The following is a 17,621-nucleotide window of genomic DNA, read 5'->3' on the forward strand; positions in this document are numbered from 1 at the left end:
GAGAGTGTTATCAGTTCTGTTGTCAAATGACGTCAAAGCAGGTGACGTCACGTTTCATAATGACGTCATAAATCTTGTTTCATGATCTAACAGTGTTATATAGATTTGTAAGTGCCATACGTGCTCTTCCATTGATATATACTTGTTTATATTTTGCTGAGTTTTGTCAGATTTCTTGAATTTAGCAACGGTAAGATCTACCTGTGGTCGTATTAACTTGCTTGGGGGAAACGAAAGAAAGAATGCAGAAAATATATTTTCAAGGTCATTATTAACAGCGTATAAGGAAAGGTATAATTATTATCTTAGAGACGGAATGAGAGAAGACTTATGTTTGTAAACATCCTCAGAAAGAGGTGCAAACGGTTGGGCTCATTAGTGCATAGCTTGTGATGCATTGTTGTGATAATACAGATCTTTAGGCTTGATCTTGTTGTTACCTAGACACTCCATAGCAAGGTTTTGAGTCTAAAGCCGCACAGTACACTAGATATCACTTTTTCCGCCAGAGTGGCACACGAGCCATCGCCTTCTGGACACAGTAACACACGACTTGGCCGAACTGAAAGAAATTATGTAAACAACATTTAGTGGTACAAGGTTTGGCGTGTAGCACCGGCGGGTCCACTCCAACGCACGTCACGGTGGAGTAAATATTGAAGTAGTGTTTTGTGCGAAGGAATTGCAGTTCTGCAACCAGCGCTCTCAACCACCAGGTTCCCGACCTCCTCCGACACAGGCCCATCCTGCAGCAAACACGTTGTGCAATTTAGTCGCCTCTTGCGATAAGCAGTGGGATGCCGGTGACCAAGTCTACCCCGAGTACGCACGGGATGTGAGCTATTAGCGTTACCAAGCACTCACCGCGAGAAGTGAGTAAGTGAGTGAGTTTAGTGTTACGCCGCACACAGCAATATTCCAGCTACATGTCTGTAAATAATCGAGTTTGGACCAGACAATCCAGTGATCAACGACATGAGCATCGATCTGCGCAATTGGGAACCGAACCGATGACATGTGTCAACCAAGTCAGCGAGTCTGACCACCCGATCCCGTTAGTCGCCTCTTACGATAAGCATAGTCGCCTTTTGTGGCAAGCATGGGTTGCTGAAGACCTATTCTACCCCGGATCTTCACGGGTCCCGCGAGAAGTGACTCGGATGAATAAGACATCAAATATCACTTGATATGTTCAAATATGTTTATGATCTGTTTGTATACATAAAACAATATATATGCATGGAAAAATTATCATATCATCCTATCATTTTTAACACCCATTGATATTTATTTAATAATTATGTTTGTATGATTATTGTAGTCATTCGGGCGCATCATACATTGATTTCAGATATGCACGTGGTACGACGGGCATTACGAGCAAATAAAAGCAAAAAGAACAATATACCATGTGAAATACCTGTGATATACCATTGAAATACATGTAATATTTTTGAAAACTAAGTATTCCTATATTAGCATGCTTTGCTTATGGAATGGCAATCTAACTGGGTGATGTAATCAGTTACATAAAAAAATGTGACTGTTTTTCAGCCATTTTGATATTTCTTTGTCCTTTATCACCAACGTTCTGAAAATAAAACACAAGGTGACATTAATCACGTGTACACTTGGTACTTCTACAAATATGTGCCAGAGCAGTAATGTTAAGAATGCCAACCAAACACGAAGTCACATCACAGATCCTGCGTTAAAACATGGAGTTGTGTTATTTGTTAGTATGATATTAGTTTATTCAAAACGACAAACTGCTGTCACGTAGCTATAAATTATAAGCCGTTGACAAGGAAGCTGTAGAAACTTTCCTTATACATTATAATATCGTGTATAATGTGATTGTGGAAGCTAGACAAAAGTGAGGGACAACATACAACACCCGCATTTACAAAGAGTATGTCTGTCTCACAAAACAAAGGTTAAACAAAACCACTACTGTGAACTTATACAGTGGCATATGTATGTCACGATCATTAACGCATTAATTCAGTCTCTGAAAAGGAACAATATTGAGTGAATTATCTTCCCGTATACATGATTTAATCATCCTACTGACATTTCAATACAAACACAATACAAGTGACTTTGAAATGACTAAAATCTCCGTCTAAAATATTATAAAAGTGTAAAAACTGACTTCCCGGGTAAAAAAATTCAATATTCCAGCTATATGGCGGTCTGTAAATAATCGAGTCTGGACCAGACAATCCAGTGATCAACAGCTTGAGCATCGATCTGTGCAACTGGGAACCGATGGCATATGTCAACCACGTCAGCGAGCCTGACCGCCCGATCCCGTTAGTCGCCTCTTACGACGAGCATGGGTTTTGAAAATCATTTCTAACCCACGGGTGGTATACTTTACTAAGTCATTGCAATTACAAATATACCCTGTGTTACATTAGACCATTTGTTTTAAATGGCATCATATATTCATAGCATGAAATTGGTCCAATGGTCGGAAGCATACCTCCACGAATTCTTGCATGTCGAATTTAACCCCTGAAATCTTAAATAATCTATTTCGGCACCATCTCATTTCACCAACCATTAGAACCCTGTATCTCCCATCGAGTACTTTTCAGGAGCGTTATTGCGTTTTTCAAGTAAGTCGTTAAACGAAGTGAAGCATTTTTGGGACAGGCTCATGGAAACTGTTGTAACTCAAACTGACTATCTGTTGTGGAGGAGGTCGAGACAATGTTGTATTTCTTTTTAAAAAGCAACATTGAACATATGTTGTTGTTTTTCATACATTACAGAAAGGCCTAAAGAACAGTCACTATGAGGACCAAGACAAGTGTTATCATGGCGGTTGTGCTTACATTTGCCTGCTTGTGGCAAATGGGTGACGCCGAGCCAGGTGAGCTCGATTTAATTCTGTACGAAACGTGTTCATGTGTAAATTGAAGAAATACATTCCGTCGGTCGATGCATGTATAACCATGAACCTAATGCCTAAAGCATTAAGCATGGGTTACTGAAGATCAATATTCTAACCCGGACCTTCACGGATAACACATGGTATGAACATTGTCATAACACATTGTCTGGTAAATGCGAAATCAGCACTTTCAAGCCAAATGTGCTTGACAGTAATAGGAGTATTCCAAGGGATACAAAAGGGTGGATCCTCACATGTTGATAAAATTGAATGTCTATAATTAATAGATAGACCAGAGTGGGTGTGATACCTTAAAATTTCAATTGCGAACAGATGATCCAGTTCTCGATTATATATTTCCTGTAAACATGATAACAATCAGAAAATATACCACTAAAAACGAAGGGGATATTACATATTGGGGAGATATTATTTGAGAACCAAGATGTATTATTAAACATAAATGGATTGACAAAAAAAAATGCTTTTTCCATTCACAACATTTTATGAATTTCGTCAACACGCCTGTTTCGTGCAAGCGTTTTTCATGATGTGCAGAGAACATGATTGATGTGAAACTGGATATTTACAGAGAAACGTTTCAGTGTGCTGCTGTATATTTCAGTGATAAAAATCAGATTCAAAGTTGTTCTGGGATTGCTTTAAATACAATTACACGCTCTTTCTACTTTCGGCGTCTGTCAAGTCTGGAACTTCGTTTTCTGGAGACCATTTATGTCTTTGACTCGGACAAAGTTGTAACTGTCCCTCAATTATAGTCATAAAGTCACCTTGGAATGATATGTTGAAATCATCAAGAAATAACATCATCATCTAATTACATATCTTATTAGAACAGCACCTGCACCTTTTTTAACACGTCAGCAATACCTTGCATTTCTTTCTCTAATAATATTGGAGAACAAGAAACCAAGGTTTTCTCACTTGGGGCAGGTTCGGTTTCACTATGATACAGACTGGTTATTATATCTTCATTATCAATTGTATCATCTGTATGATTTTGAATTTTGGGTTTTGAGCAGCCATTGTGGTACGAGTATAGTGTGTGTCTCACCCTCCTGGCTCCCTACCCACGGTTCACCGTCAGAGTGACAAAAAGGACGATGCCACATTCGTATGATTGTGGGGCGCTTCCAACAGTATATTCACTGTCGACTGAGAGTGTGGCATGTGCTGAAAATCAGATATAACGGTTACCGCTTAACCATGTTACTTTTAACAGGCACCAAACAGAGGCAAAGTAAAACATACGAAGCTGAAACAATGTGTTCCATGCTGAATCGTTGACAAAACAGTCTGTAGAGGAATTAATTATGTTTTCTTACATTAATTATGTTATATTTGATCCTCCAACCTCTTAAAAGCTATGAGGCTGAAATTACAGGTGAGTCTGAGACTACAGTCTTAGTCTTCATGAACACAGAACATTTGACTGAAATGTGACCACTGGTTTCTGTTTTATAGTCAGTAAGAATATCTGAACTTTATCCAGCTTGAGCTTCGTTCAGGGTAACACGTGTAAAGCGAACATATGTATTTGTTAGAGTCTCCATTTAAGCTTTCTTCTGGCCACACATGTTAATGATGGCGGCAATCATGTGCATCATATCTGCAAACATACAAAGAACGAATGGTAACATGACACAAGAAATTGCAAGATAGCCGATACTCCTTGATGATGTCCTTCTGTCTGGTGCGCTGGTCTTCTTGCTGATAGAGCTGGTAAGATTGGTTGTTTTCACCTGTAACTTCTGTTGGAGATGTGCCTTCTGCTCAGAAACAGCTTCAGATGTCAGTACGTCAAGCCGGTTTTTCGGTTTACAGAAACATGTGCATTTCTCTCTCACTGTTCTCATTGGTTGTCCATTGCGGTCCAGCTGAACTGTGGGTGCCGCTGAAGTTGTAGTTGTGGTGACTGAGAATGTAGAAGACGTGGTAGTGGTCGTTGCTAGAGATGTATCCGGAGTGGAGGCAGTGTCAGTGCTGACGGGAGTGGACTTGTGGGAGTAGCCCATGGTTGAAGCTGTCAATGATGTAGGAGACGAAGACATTGTATAATTAATAACAGCAGTAGTCGACGTTGTTGAGGTTATAGCAGATTCTGACGTGGGAGTGGATGATGTTGTTGTCGAAACAGACGCAAATGTAGACGATACTGTAGGTGGAGGATATTGAGCAGTTGAATTGGAAAGTCCAGAAACTGTAGATACTGCTGTAAAAGTGATTGGTGTGTTGGTGCTTGATGTACTCTCGAGGGCAAGATCTGTTGTGTAAGAAATAGAAAATATTTGTTTAAAAGTGCATTATGATATACATTTAGATGAGGCCAGCATGCTAGCAGATTGCAAATGATTACATGTTACGAATTGTTATGTCTGTTACTTCTATGACAAAAGGTATATGAATATATGAATAGCATATATATAAGAACAGTGATGGCGTTAAGCTGGAGGCCTGGGTTCAGTTCCTGACATGGATGTTCCATTCCACATGGCCCCATGGAATGTCGTTATAGGTGACTAGTCCCATGTATATCATTCACCCATTTAACTAGTTGAACACACTTTAACAAGTTGAACATACGTCATAATTCACAGAGTAATTACCGTTTCTAAAGCCACCAGAATATCCCATTCCAATGTAAGCACCAGATCTGATGTATAAGAGTCCAAATGGCGTTGAGCCCTGTAAGTCTATCAACGAGACACCATTAGTCTTATATTGCCATATATTATATCCGCATGCTGATTCTGATACTTCTTTAACCAGTCCTTTGTCTGAGGCAGTGGACGCGATGCTTGGATCGGTACTGACAAGAATAATCCTTGCATACGTCCTAAATGCTATAGGGTTTTCTTTTGTATCCACTAGATATGAAGTCATGAAATGATCTGTTGACTGAACAATGGCCATGAGATATTCAAAGGACGAAGCATATGTGTTAAATGCCACCACAAGTACAGTCTCACTGGAATTGAAGCAGGCTGCACCAGACACTTCCATGTCCAGATACTCCCCGACATGAATGGTACCTTTAGATTGGCCTGCCAGTTCAATGTTGGTATTTCTATGCGCACCAACAACCCGATACATCAATTTGAGCCTTGGAGCTAATTTGTACAGTATGTAACTCTTTCCGTACATGGCAACAGATATCAACATTTCAGCAACTGGCTCTCCATTGCTGGAAACGCCATGGCAACCAGAAATCACAGCCACAGGTTTTGAACTTCTTATGTATGTGCCAGTAAAATCTTCGCTGCAAAACAGACCGAAAACATCCATTATGTTGAGAGTAAGTTTGATATCCTGCCCACTGTTGTAGTTAGAGCCCGAGCATAAACTACCAGATGTCCTCACTGTTATGTTGATATTGGTGTCATCATCAGATGCTATTATCATGAGTTTGGAATACTCAAAAGGTGAGGGACATGACACTGCGACGTATTCTACTGACAGTTGACTCAGTGGTAGTACCAGGTATGACTCGCCGCTCAATCTGTCTTGCATATTCACAGCAGACACGGATATACCATCAGTAGATGTTATTCTGAAACCTTTTCGGGCTATTGAATTGTTCTTCACGTCAAAACAGTGTTCGGGATTCAGATCAAATGTCGTTGATAATTCACTGCCAATGGTAAGGTTAGTGAATGTATGAACTGGAGCGGGACTCTCTACTTGTACAACTGTTCCTTCTTTGCCTGTGAAATGTAGTGACGCTTTGCATGTATTCTGGTGAAGGAACACAGCCACAATAAAGTCTTCTCCATTGTTGTTTTCTGATGATAACGTATATCCTGCAACATAGGTAATAATAATATTGTCGGTTTGACTGGCTCGTCTTGTATATTTAGGTCAATAAACCACACTTACCTTTTTTCCAGTTATTTCGATTTATTTTATTATATGCTTGCGTTTCGCGTAATGTTACTTTTGGAGACATTATTTTAGCATAACCAAAGGATAAAAATTAACACAGGGCACCATGTTATTTACAAAGATGAAATGTATTGTGCATGCAAATGAAACTTTATTTAACATAAAGGAGTTTTACAACACGTTAATGTGTGTTTCTATGTATACTTTCACACATGTCAGAGTTCGTTCTCGTGTATGTGTGTGTGTGCGTGCGTGCGTGCGTGCGTGCGTGCGTGCGTGCGTGAAAGATACAGAGGGGAGGGGGGTCACACATCAGTGGTCATTCTCATTAGCTGTCATCAATACTTGTGTTACAGTCAGGGCTCACAGAAAACCTATACACGAGGGAAGAAGGGATCAAATGTACCATGTATGGCTGAAGACAATTCCGTCCTCAAACAACCAGGACGTCTGTTTCAACATGTCATACATCGATAAGGTAGTGGCCTAAGAATTACTTCGCGCGGAACTAATTATATCAGGTAGGACAGAGAGTGCTTCTTTCAGAGTCAATACACTATTGACTTTAATTTGATAAACTGTTTCAGAAATCAGTACAAAAATCATAATATTTGCAAAACGCAAATAAAAACATTGGATCAAAAGTAACATTTTAACGGATAGTTAATTATGTTATTTTGATAGTGAATTAACTGCAGGCTTACACAGAAACATTTTCTTCACATTTTTATCACCACACAATGTAATTACAGTGTAATTAGATACTGTTATGTTGTTTCAGATCAATATGTTGTACACATGCAATTAAAGGTTATGACTCCTGTCATCCAAATCTGATTAATTATTGAAGATATTTATTAAACAGGGAGACTTGGTGATTTCTGATGCAAATCTAATAGCTGGTGATGCGGAGATTTCGCCAAGATTGAAAGATATCGGACAATTATTTGTATCGGCTTCATACGCTTCACTAATAGAACTGACGTGTGTTAAGTTTTGCTAATTAGAAGTTATTTAAGTACTTTTCAGAGAATTTAATAATTTGTGCCCTGGGTCAATAATGTCAATAAACCCACAAAATCGCGACAAAAATCTTTTCTCGGGAAATAAGTCAGAATGAATAGCCACACATGCAAACCTATAGTAGTCTATTAACGAAGTTGTAGCGTATTTTAATATCAGTAATATCAGGTGTTTGTTGAATAGGTGGTTAATCGTAGTAAAGGTTAACATTTATAACACAGGCGATAGCTGTAGGTTGGTGTTTTACACCGGACTCACCAATAGCCCAGTCATGTAGCTGTATATAAAATGAATAAGAACTATGTTCTTATATGAGAGTAGTGAATTCTTCTGCTCTTGACTCTTTGGCGACTGGGCAATCAAATTCACTCAGGGGAAGCATACACACATATGGGGTAACTGGTACAGGGCTATACATATGTGCACAATGGATACTGGTTCTGTATTGAACGCTGACATATCACCGAAATGGGCATAATCGCAACAACAGAGAAGGTTAAAGTATGTTGCCCATTTCTCTATATATGCCCGTCATACTGATTCACTGATACTCAGATTCACTGAGCTCTTGAAATTGTAACAACATAGCAAGAGTCGCATGACGCTCTTTATGATCTTCGTAGAAAAAGCACGGGCGATTGTATTTCCAAAGCTGACTATTGAAAACTTGAAGTTATCCGTCTTGCCATATCGGCTTTTTACTTCAATTCTACTTCAAATTTAATACCATCTGGAATATTATGAAAGTTCAAGGACTATTTATTGAAAATGGGATTTGTGATACATTAACTGAACTCACTAATAATTTTCTCTTGGTAAAATATGTATGAAACAGTACATAAGGGTAATGTACATGTTTTCAGGTTACACTCCCAGAGAACATATGAACTGTTTGAGAGGCATTCTAGAAGTTGTAAGTGATAGGAATGACAAGTCTTTGTGGATGACCAATTTCCTATTGTACAAGGGCGACGATTCGGTATAGATACTTCTCTTATACAGAAAACACTTGTTGGACATAATCGGGAGATATGTGCGCCAATGTCAAAGGACATTTGCTAAGTTAGCCAGTAGGGTTTGACAAGATCACCCGGATTGTCCCTGGGAGATTTATTTGGACTATGACATAACGAAGAAGGTTTGGGGACAATCATAGGACAAGACCAGTTATTGATCAAGAAATGTGAAACGTATATTTGGCTTTTTGACATATCCCTGTAGTCTTTCATGTTTGTTTGCGCCAGTCACCGAAATCTGTTCTTGTCATGTTACCCCAAGACCTTCCTTCGTCTTATCCATCGAGCACTATCGAGCACCATCGAGCACTTAACATCTCGTTAATTTCAGTAATTATGTCTTAAATACATACGTCGTGTGGTTTTGTTTGGAGACTATTCGTAATGAAAGAATATGAAACAAAACTTTAATTATCCTGAACCCGCTTCACAAGTAAACAACTGGTCGTTTGAATGTCCCCAAGTACCTACTGACAAAAAGTCAATGTTTTTCCCTTCTGTCTTATAAACTGATTTGATATAATACACGGGTTCTAGGTTCTACCAAATATGTACTCTACATATGAACCATATCTATTCAAAATCTGTTTACGTTGAGTCAACATACCTTTCCTTGCACATGACACGACGACGAAAAGAACCCAAGCCTGAAACACAATAAATCCATTTCAATGTAACGTTTGATTAGATGTGCTACAGATATGTATTTTTCAACATGTTATTCTATTCGTATATGGCAGTCCAAGATTCATAGAAAGTTAACAACGTTGCGTATGACTAGTAGTGACAACAATGACTAGTAGTCGGGAATGTAATTACTATAAGGTGTAAGCGGATGAGTGGAAGTTACTTTTTGTATATACTTTTAGAATCCAGACTCGGTCTTCTAGAACAGTATAGACTAATCACGAATTGTATGGAATATTCGGGAAGGTGTTAAGTGAGTGAGTTCTCAGCAATATTCCAGCTACATGTCGGTCTGTATATAAACCAGACAATCCGGTGATCAACAGCATGAGCATCGATCTACGCAACTGGGATACGATGACATGTGTCAACCAAGTCCGCGAGCCTGACTGCCCGATCCCGCTGCCATAAGCTGGAATATTGCTGAGTGTGGCGTAAAGCAACAAACAGATCAACCGATGAGACATTGTGATTAGTTTACAGTAATGAACAGAGACCAAGGTTATTACATCCATCCAGCTTACAAAATAGGATATTTTCAAAGGTAGATGATCACATATGAGGTTCAAATCCTGACTACAATTAGCAAATAAATGATTTTGTAGATTTCTTTTGACGATATATCACAGAATGTACAAAAATTATTTTTTTCAAATCCAAAATGAAACATGTTATCATCGAAAAGGAACAGCAAATTAAAAATAAATAATGTATGTGGCCCCATACTGAAGCGTGTGATGCTTTTTAAGAATGTCATTTACAGAGTTATCTCCCCTTAAGCGATTTTTATAGAATTACCCTTACCATCCTTTCCTTAGATAAATCACTAACCTTGAGTGACATATGCATTTTATTGATATATTTGAATTCCTTTTTTACTTTTACATAATTAACAGCCTTAAATACTGTATCATATTATATTATAGTTTCATTACAATGAACTTCAGGTGGTAAAATGACAAAAAATTGTAAATCTACGAAGAAAAACAATGTCATTACTCTACATACTGCTCTGTTAAAGATTTTATTTTGTGAAATTACACATTTATCTTTCTTTTTACATTGCAGCCAGTTTGGGTGAAATACTGAGTATTTGTGGTATTGAAATGGCATTTGAAAGAAATGCTGAGTCATCGCTTCAACGCCCCCTAGTGGGCTAAAGCCACAGCTTTGATTTGTAAGACTGCTATTTTTGGATTCGTGAGGCAATTTTACATCAGAATATATGTTCAAACCTTTTGGCCTCTCTCGGTACAAAAATCAACCCCAGGCTCTTGGACTAATCATCTAATCAAGGCCAATCAACAGTAACCCTTCCCTACTGACCTTTGTTCATCTGGTTTCATGTCCATTCTCTATAATCACAACAACTATCAGTAATGTCATCACAATCTACATGACCTGTTCATTTGGATAAACTCAAATATCATTTCATGTATATATTCTCCTTGTGCATGATGCAGTGTATCACTTGCTTAATAACGGGGTTAGCATCTACACCGAAACGTCGCATCTACTGCAATAAAGTTGTCGATTCATAAAACTTGTTCTTCATCATCATGGCAGCTTCTAAATGCCACTTTAAGGAGTTACTTTACAGTAGTTTGATTGTATTGATTTGAAAACCCCTATACTACAATTGCTTATTGTGTAACGTTTATTTTTCGTTTGTTCGTTTTATGACGAATTATAAGTACAGATTTCTAGGTTAACTAATAATCTGAAAATCGGCGTGTAACACCAAAGTAATTATGAACACGGAATGCATCTTCAGTTAATAGACAGGTACAATTAACATCTTATCTATGTAGATAATATATAATTTACTTACAAATATAAACATATTGTTACTTACCACTTTCATGATGATATGGCTTGCTTCCATCATGTTGAAATGATAGTTTTAGCTAACATACATTTGGTTTCCAAACTGATAGATTGAGAGCTCTCTACACCTCTCCTGCAAGACGATACATCGTACAAACCTGTTTCAAAAGTCAGTTTTAATGATAAACCATGAACCATGAACCATGAAATATATTGCAACATTCCGGTTCATAATAGAGTACCGTTTATAGATTTGCTTTCACTTTGGCTTCGTAATTTAGACATATTCCGTTTGAAGGCTCAATCGATGAACGCCTGTCACTGAAATAATTAACATACACTTACAAGTTGGTAGAGCATAAATAATGAAGTGGTAATGTACACTGAACAATTATGTTGAAAATGGGTCGTACAAGGTAGTTAATGGGAATACCATAATGGCTAGGTCTAACCAGACGCCTCCGTCCATTTCAACTGTTGTGAACAACGCGGGGTACATGCAGCACGCTCTTTGTGAAAACGCAGCCCTGCACGTGTGCAGTGTCACGTGACCACAATTTCATGCGCCTAACCACCCATAGGTGTGCAGAATGTGCTTGTGATTAGAAAACCGCGTTGTCAATCTTAGAAACAAACAATTATCTTGCCACGTCTTACAAATGTTAAACGTCCAATTAGCATGCTCCAGGCTGGCCAGTCTACCGTGGAAGTTGCAAGTGCCATGGCATGCAATAGAAGGACACTTCACTACCTGAGGACACGTGTCCATCAAACAACTACGACACCTGATTGCCCCAGGTCAGAATGGCCATGTGTGACGTCATATGGCGAGGACAATCACAGTCGGCTACGTCAGTTGCGTGATCGTTTTACGACTTCAACGTCAACCTGTTTAGGGACCGTGTAACTACCAAGACCATCTTCGTGCCTGACGTCCTTATGTTGGACCGATTCTGACACAGGTAAACCGCAATGAATGTCTACGCAGGACACAATTTCACTTACAGGTGGCTAAATGTCCTGCAAATGTGGGTACTGACGTCATGGAGTGGCCATCGAGATCACCTGACATCAGTCCCATCGAACACGTATGGGATGCTTGAAAGAAGTCTTCGTGCCTTAAGATGTCAACCCCAGAATGGTCAAGCCGTGTTGGTACAGCAATAGCGCAGGTTGCCTAATGATGTGTTCGTGGGTGCTAGGCAATGAGACAACGTTGACCTTTCTGTTGTGAAAGGGAGAGAGGGCATACAAGCTACAAACCAGATGCCTCGTCCCTGCGGAATCAAAAGTGACCCAACGTGCTACTGTTGACTGTGGAGGGTGCACCAAGCGAAGCTTAATGCCTAACCCTGTTTTACTGTGCGCTTATTACGATCAAACACCAGATTTATTCGCTGGCATCACACTTTGTTCTATATGGGTATGTTAGAGACATATGTAGCAGAGTGTGTAGAGTCATCCATAGATGACATTCTTACCTTGTCACCTTGCTGACGGGGTAAGCCTCTTTGGTCATGAGGACAAGGCGTCCGACTTCGGATCAAAAGATCCGTGGTACAAATCCCAGCACGGAACTCGGAAATGTTATGGCCGCTACATTATCGCCCAACGTGGGGCTGAGCACGTTCATATGAAATTTGAGCAAAATAAGTATCAGTACCCTACTATGCGGCTCTGAAACGTGCCTTCTGTTGACGGGGAGTATGTAGCAGAGTGTGGAGTCATCCCACAGATGACATCCTTACCTTGTCAGCTTGCTGACGGGGTTAACCTCTCTTTAGTAATGTGGACAAGCCGTACGTCCGTGGTTCGAATCCCAGCGCGAGACTCGGACATTTTACGGCCACTAACACATAAAGTAACACATATGAAGTTTCTTTTTCTGTTTAGTACAGTAAACAAATTTTAAGCTTGAATAATCACAGTAACAGAACAGAGAACGGCATTTAGTATCACCTAATGTTTCTTGAGTTTTTGCACAAAGGTTTTTCTTCAAAGTGAATAATGTTAATTCAGTATAGATCTTCAACGAGTTGTGTTCATGAAATTGTTGAACATATCCTGCCCAATTAGTATGGCCGCTATTGTAAAGCTATGATTGTCCCCGAAATAAACTTCTTCATGTAGAGTTGATGTACAATTGGTTGTTTGGTTCCCTCCTTCTTTATTCCATCTCGATGGTACCTCCCAGTGATTGAATCTAGTAAAAGAATTTCAAAAATTATTTATAACTGTGTTGTGTGTCCTCCCTATTGCTTTGTAATATGTAGACGTTACGCACATCCAGGTACATATTCCCTTTAAACATTACACATATGTGTCACGTATGTTATCTGTAAATCATTAAAATTATTTAAATCATCAGTAAGATACCAAAGTCGATTCAAACATACCATCACTGTACATATTTACGTATGTACATATAATGTGACTAAAATAAGCATAAGGAGGTTAGACTTTGGTATTTAATTCTGTCGAATGATAAGCATCACATGATGAAGGCAAAATATAGGAGCATAATTGTGCATTTAAACGTTAAGGACCCCAGTAGACATAATTGTATACGAATATCGGATTCAAAACGTGCTGTTCATTTGCCAGATTAGCTTCATTGCCCTTTTTGTCCATTATTGGCACATATACTGTTACTGTTATATTTGTAACCAAAGGAAACCAAAGTGGATTTTCTTTATATCAAATCATGTTTACAGTGTTACTCACCTTCCAGGATACTCACTAATCACACAGGGACTTGCAGTAAAGATACAGCAACCATAGTAGGCAGAATGATTCTACAAGACATAGCTTATAAGAGTGCCAAATTCGGCGATTGTGTGCTGAAACCGAGCCCATGAGACGTAAAAGGCAAACTACCGATAAATATGTTCCGACAACAATCAGCAAAGACGTCATTTATCAGCAAAACAAACACAACAAGAAGACAAAGTCATCAATATCCCCCGCAATGGCAAAATACTCTTCATGATTATGTCTACAAGTTATGATTATGTCAAATATTTAGGTGTGTATATAGAAAAGTGGAAGGAGAGTATTGAAAGGTTTTTAAAGTTCTGCTCCAGAAAGCAGCACTAACACCAATTTCAGGCTAAGTCAAACTTGTTGCCATGGAAATGCCAAAAAAATTTTATTCAGAATTTCAAAACTACCAAAAGGCACCAGTACACCACCAGACCAATCTATGTGCCAAGTTTGGTGAAGAAACATTGAACGCTTTTAGAGTTCTGCTCCAGAAAAGAGCACAACCACAAATTTCAGTCTAAGTCAAACTTGTTGCCATGGAAACGCCATGAATATTTTATTCAGAATTCCAAAACTACCACAAGGCACAAGTACACCACCAGACCAATCTATGTGCCAAGTTTGGTGAAGAAATAGTGAACAGTTTTAGAGTTCAGCTCCGGATAAGAGCACTACTACAATTTCAGGCTAAGTCAAACTTGTTGCCATGGAAACGCCAAAAATATTTTATTCAGAATTTCAAAACTACCAAAAGGCACCAGTACACCACCAGATCTATCTATGTGCCACGTTTGGTGAAGAAATAGTGAACAGTTTTAGAGTTCTGCTCCGGAAAAGAGCACTACCACAAATTTCAGGCTAAGTCAAACTTGTTGCCATGGAAACGCCAAAAATATTTCATTCAGAATTCCAAAACTACCAAAAGGCACCAGTACACCACCAGATCTATCTATGTGCCAAGTTTGGTGAAGAAATATTGAACGGTTTTAGAGTTCTGCTCCGGAAAAGAGCACTACCACTAATTTCAGTCAAAGTCGAACTTGTTGCCATGGAAACGCCAAAAATATTTCATTCAGAATTCCAAAACTACCAAAAGGCACCAGTACATCACCAGATCCATGTATGTGCCAAGTTTGGTGAAGAAATATTGAACGGTTTTAGAGTTCTGCTCCGGAAAAGACAAATGTGCACGGACGGACGGACAGACGGACGGACGGACGCACGGACGGAGTCCAATTTAATACCCCCTGCAAAACGCGTTGCGGGGGATAAAAATCTAATGCATCCATTTTTCTCGAGAAATATTAGCTCTGTATGCCTAGTCTAATACGAATTCAACGGATGAAACGTAAAGGTTATTAGTGCTTGTATTAGTAAAGTGCTGTGACAAATTGATACCCAATGTTGGAAAGACATACCTGTGGTGTGAACCCAGCTGACAGTGTTAATGATCTCTATATGTCAGAGTTCTTACCTGCTGTGTATGGACAATATTCCCGATATCATGCAAAAAATTTTGCTTCGGCAGCCTTCCTTCCTTCCTTCATACATTCTGATTCATTCATTCAGTTTCATTCAGTTTCATTCAGTTCTTCATTTTCATTGTACACGGTTTTCCAAAGTGACCATTGATCAGATATTATCGAATTCTGCAGGTTGATCTTGCAAGTTAATATCTATGACGGTTACAAACTTAAAGAGTTCATAGGAGCAACATCGCAATATTTTCATAGAACATGACATTCTCAACCTCTTCGGTTCAAGTATATATTAAATACTAAAGTTGAATTCTTAAATCTATTCCGTTTACACAAAACAAAGACAAACTGTCACATCAACTGTTACTTTTCAAAATTTGTAGAATGGTTGAAACATAGATAATAACAAGTTCATGTGCTAATGAATAAAGAATCGAACATGTCAATAACAAATCAATGCTATCAGACTGACATCGCTCTTAAGTATGCTGGTAATCAATTAAATAAGATGTAAAATGCATGCTTATCAACAATTATGCCATGTCTTGTAATGATGACTGTGTTGTTTATGTAAAACAAAATGACGTAATGACATATATTTCAATTACACTAACGTCACATACCACGATTTGAATCCATTCCGGTTGAGTAGTGGAGTGAGAAGCCTCTTTTATTACCGCCTACTCTGTCAGTTATAAACTGGATTACGAACTGTGTCTTGAACAAATCTGAAATATAAGACGCATCAGAGGTGTGGACTTAGCAAAGCAGTGAGTGAAAGCATGTACAACAATTCAGTAGGAGTGCAGGAAGGTTACTGTTTTTCTTCAAAACACGACTACATGTGTAAACCCTTTATACCGCGCGTCTGCTTAATGGCTATGCCTACATGCCTACACCTGGAAATATCATTAAGTACGTAGGACATAGCCATACGTGTTTTCTTGAAGGTTCCATTACAAATGTTGGGTCCTCCGTTGATGACGAGCCAGTCGTATAGACAGCCACTGACGCTGTCTATGTCCAAGTCCAGGAGTTCTATGGTAACAGTCTGAAAATGTCCATCGATGTCCTCGATGACATACGTGCAGTTGAGGTCATTGCTGTAGTTGCCAGGGTAGCCGGGACTGGTCACCTGACCCTGACTGTCGGTCAATGTCATCGAACAGTTCTCTGATGACAGACAGTGGGTGGAGGTTAACAATTTCCACAAATAAAACTCGTGACTGCATTGAATCTGCTACCACATCAGCGTGTTTTGCAATGTTTCATTCTAAAAACCAGACATATTGTAACTCATTTAGGAGATATAAAATCCTGTGGTTCAATGTGTTACTTCATTGCCAGTAAATTTAATAGCGCTAATTACTATCCTATAAAGATACTCTTCTATAAATGTTACTTCCCCTTTCCCAATCAAAGTTATTGTGACTTGGTAATCTCTGCCTGACCAATCACAATCGAATAATACTTAAATTCATAGTAGATGAATTGTGCATCCGTTACGGTTCATCAAGAAGTATGGCTGTAAAACTAACCACCATTTTGATACCCAAGATCCATCTACATACCTCAAGGTTTGCAACGTAGATGACCAGTTTATGGCTATTTTACGACCAGTTTATGGCAAATATGATGCCATATTCCTGTAGTAACAGATCAGGAACTAAGATGTAAACAACAAGAACGTCGGAGTAAATTGGCATTGTGTCATCTTCCACCAGTTGTTCTTGCTTTGTACGGACATGCCAAGTTAAAACAATACATTAAATAACATGTTATTGCACACCTACCTAAAGCACCAACCATGTCGAGGTAAGAGACCAGCAAAAGGACAATCCACATTGTTTCAGCTCGCTAGTTTGGGATCAATAAACTTCATTAATGGCGTTTTGGTGATTTATTAAGTACTACAAAGGGTCGCCGCTTTTTCGAGAAAAAACATTCATGTGTTATAAAACCTAACGAATAATCATAACTGAATAGTTTTGGGAGTAGGCAGTAACATCATCACAATATAAC

General features: G+C 38.8%; 1 protein-coding gene across 1 annotated transcript; it reads right to left on the bottom strand.

Annotated features, from left to right (window-relative positions):
* Positions 1 to 3,950: 3,950 nt before the first annotated feature.
* Positions 3,951 to 17,408, bottom strand: LOC124255151 (uncharacterized threonine-rich GPI-anchored glycoprotein PJ4664.02-like). Its single transcript, XM_046688988.1, has 4 exons — positions 17,393 to 17,408; positions 16,536 to 16,772; positions 5,530 to 6,723; positions 3,951 to 5,186 (listed from the first exon to the last, which is right to left on the bottom strand). Exons 1-4 carry the CDS (start codon positions 17,406 to 17,408, stop codon positions 4,477 to 4,479), a joined length of 2,157 nt encoding a protein of 718 aa, XP_046544944.1. The 3' UTR covers positions 3,951 to 4,476.
* Between the last annotated feature and the right edge of the window lie 213 nt (positions 17,409 to 17,621).

The sequence above is a fragment of the Haliotis rubra genome, unplaced genomic scaffold (assembly GCF_003918875.1).
Source record: "Haliotis rubra isolate DU_JTF1 unplaced genomic scaffold, ASM391887v1 Scf595, whole genome shotgun sequence".
Taxonomy (NCBI): domain Eukaryota; kingdom Metazoa; phylum Mollusca; class Gastropoda; order Lepetellida; family Haliotidae; genus Haliotis; species Haliotis rubra.

Bases quoted from the DNA above. Each gene is read 5' to 3' on its own strand.
- LOC124255151 (XM_046688988.1), bottom strand. The intron at 6,724-16,535 runs GTATGGCTATGT...CCTATGTTGCAG, and splicing joins TGGAACCTTCAAGAAAACAC to GATATACGTTATCATCAGAA. The intron at 5,187-5,529 runs GTAATTACTCTG...CTTACACAACAG, and splicing joins TTCTGGTGGCTTTAGAAACG to ATCTTGCCCTCGAGAGTACA.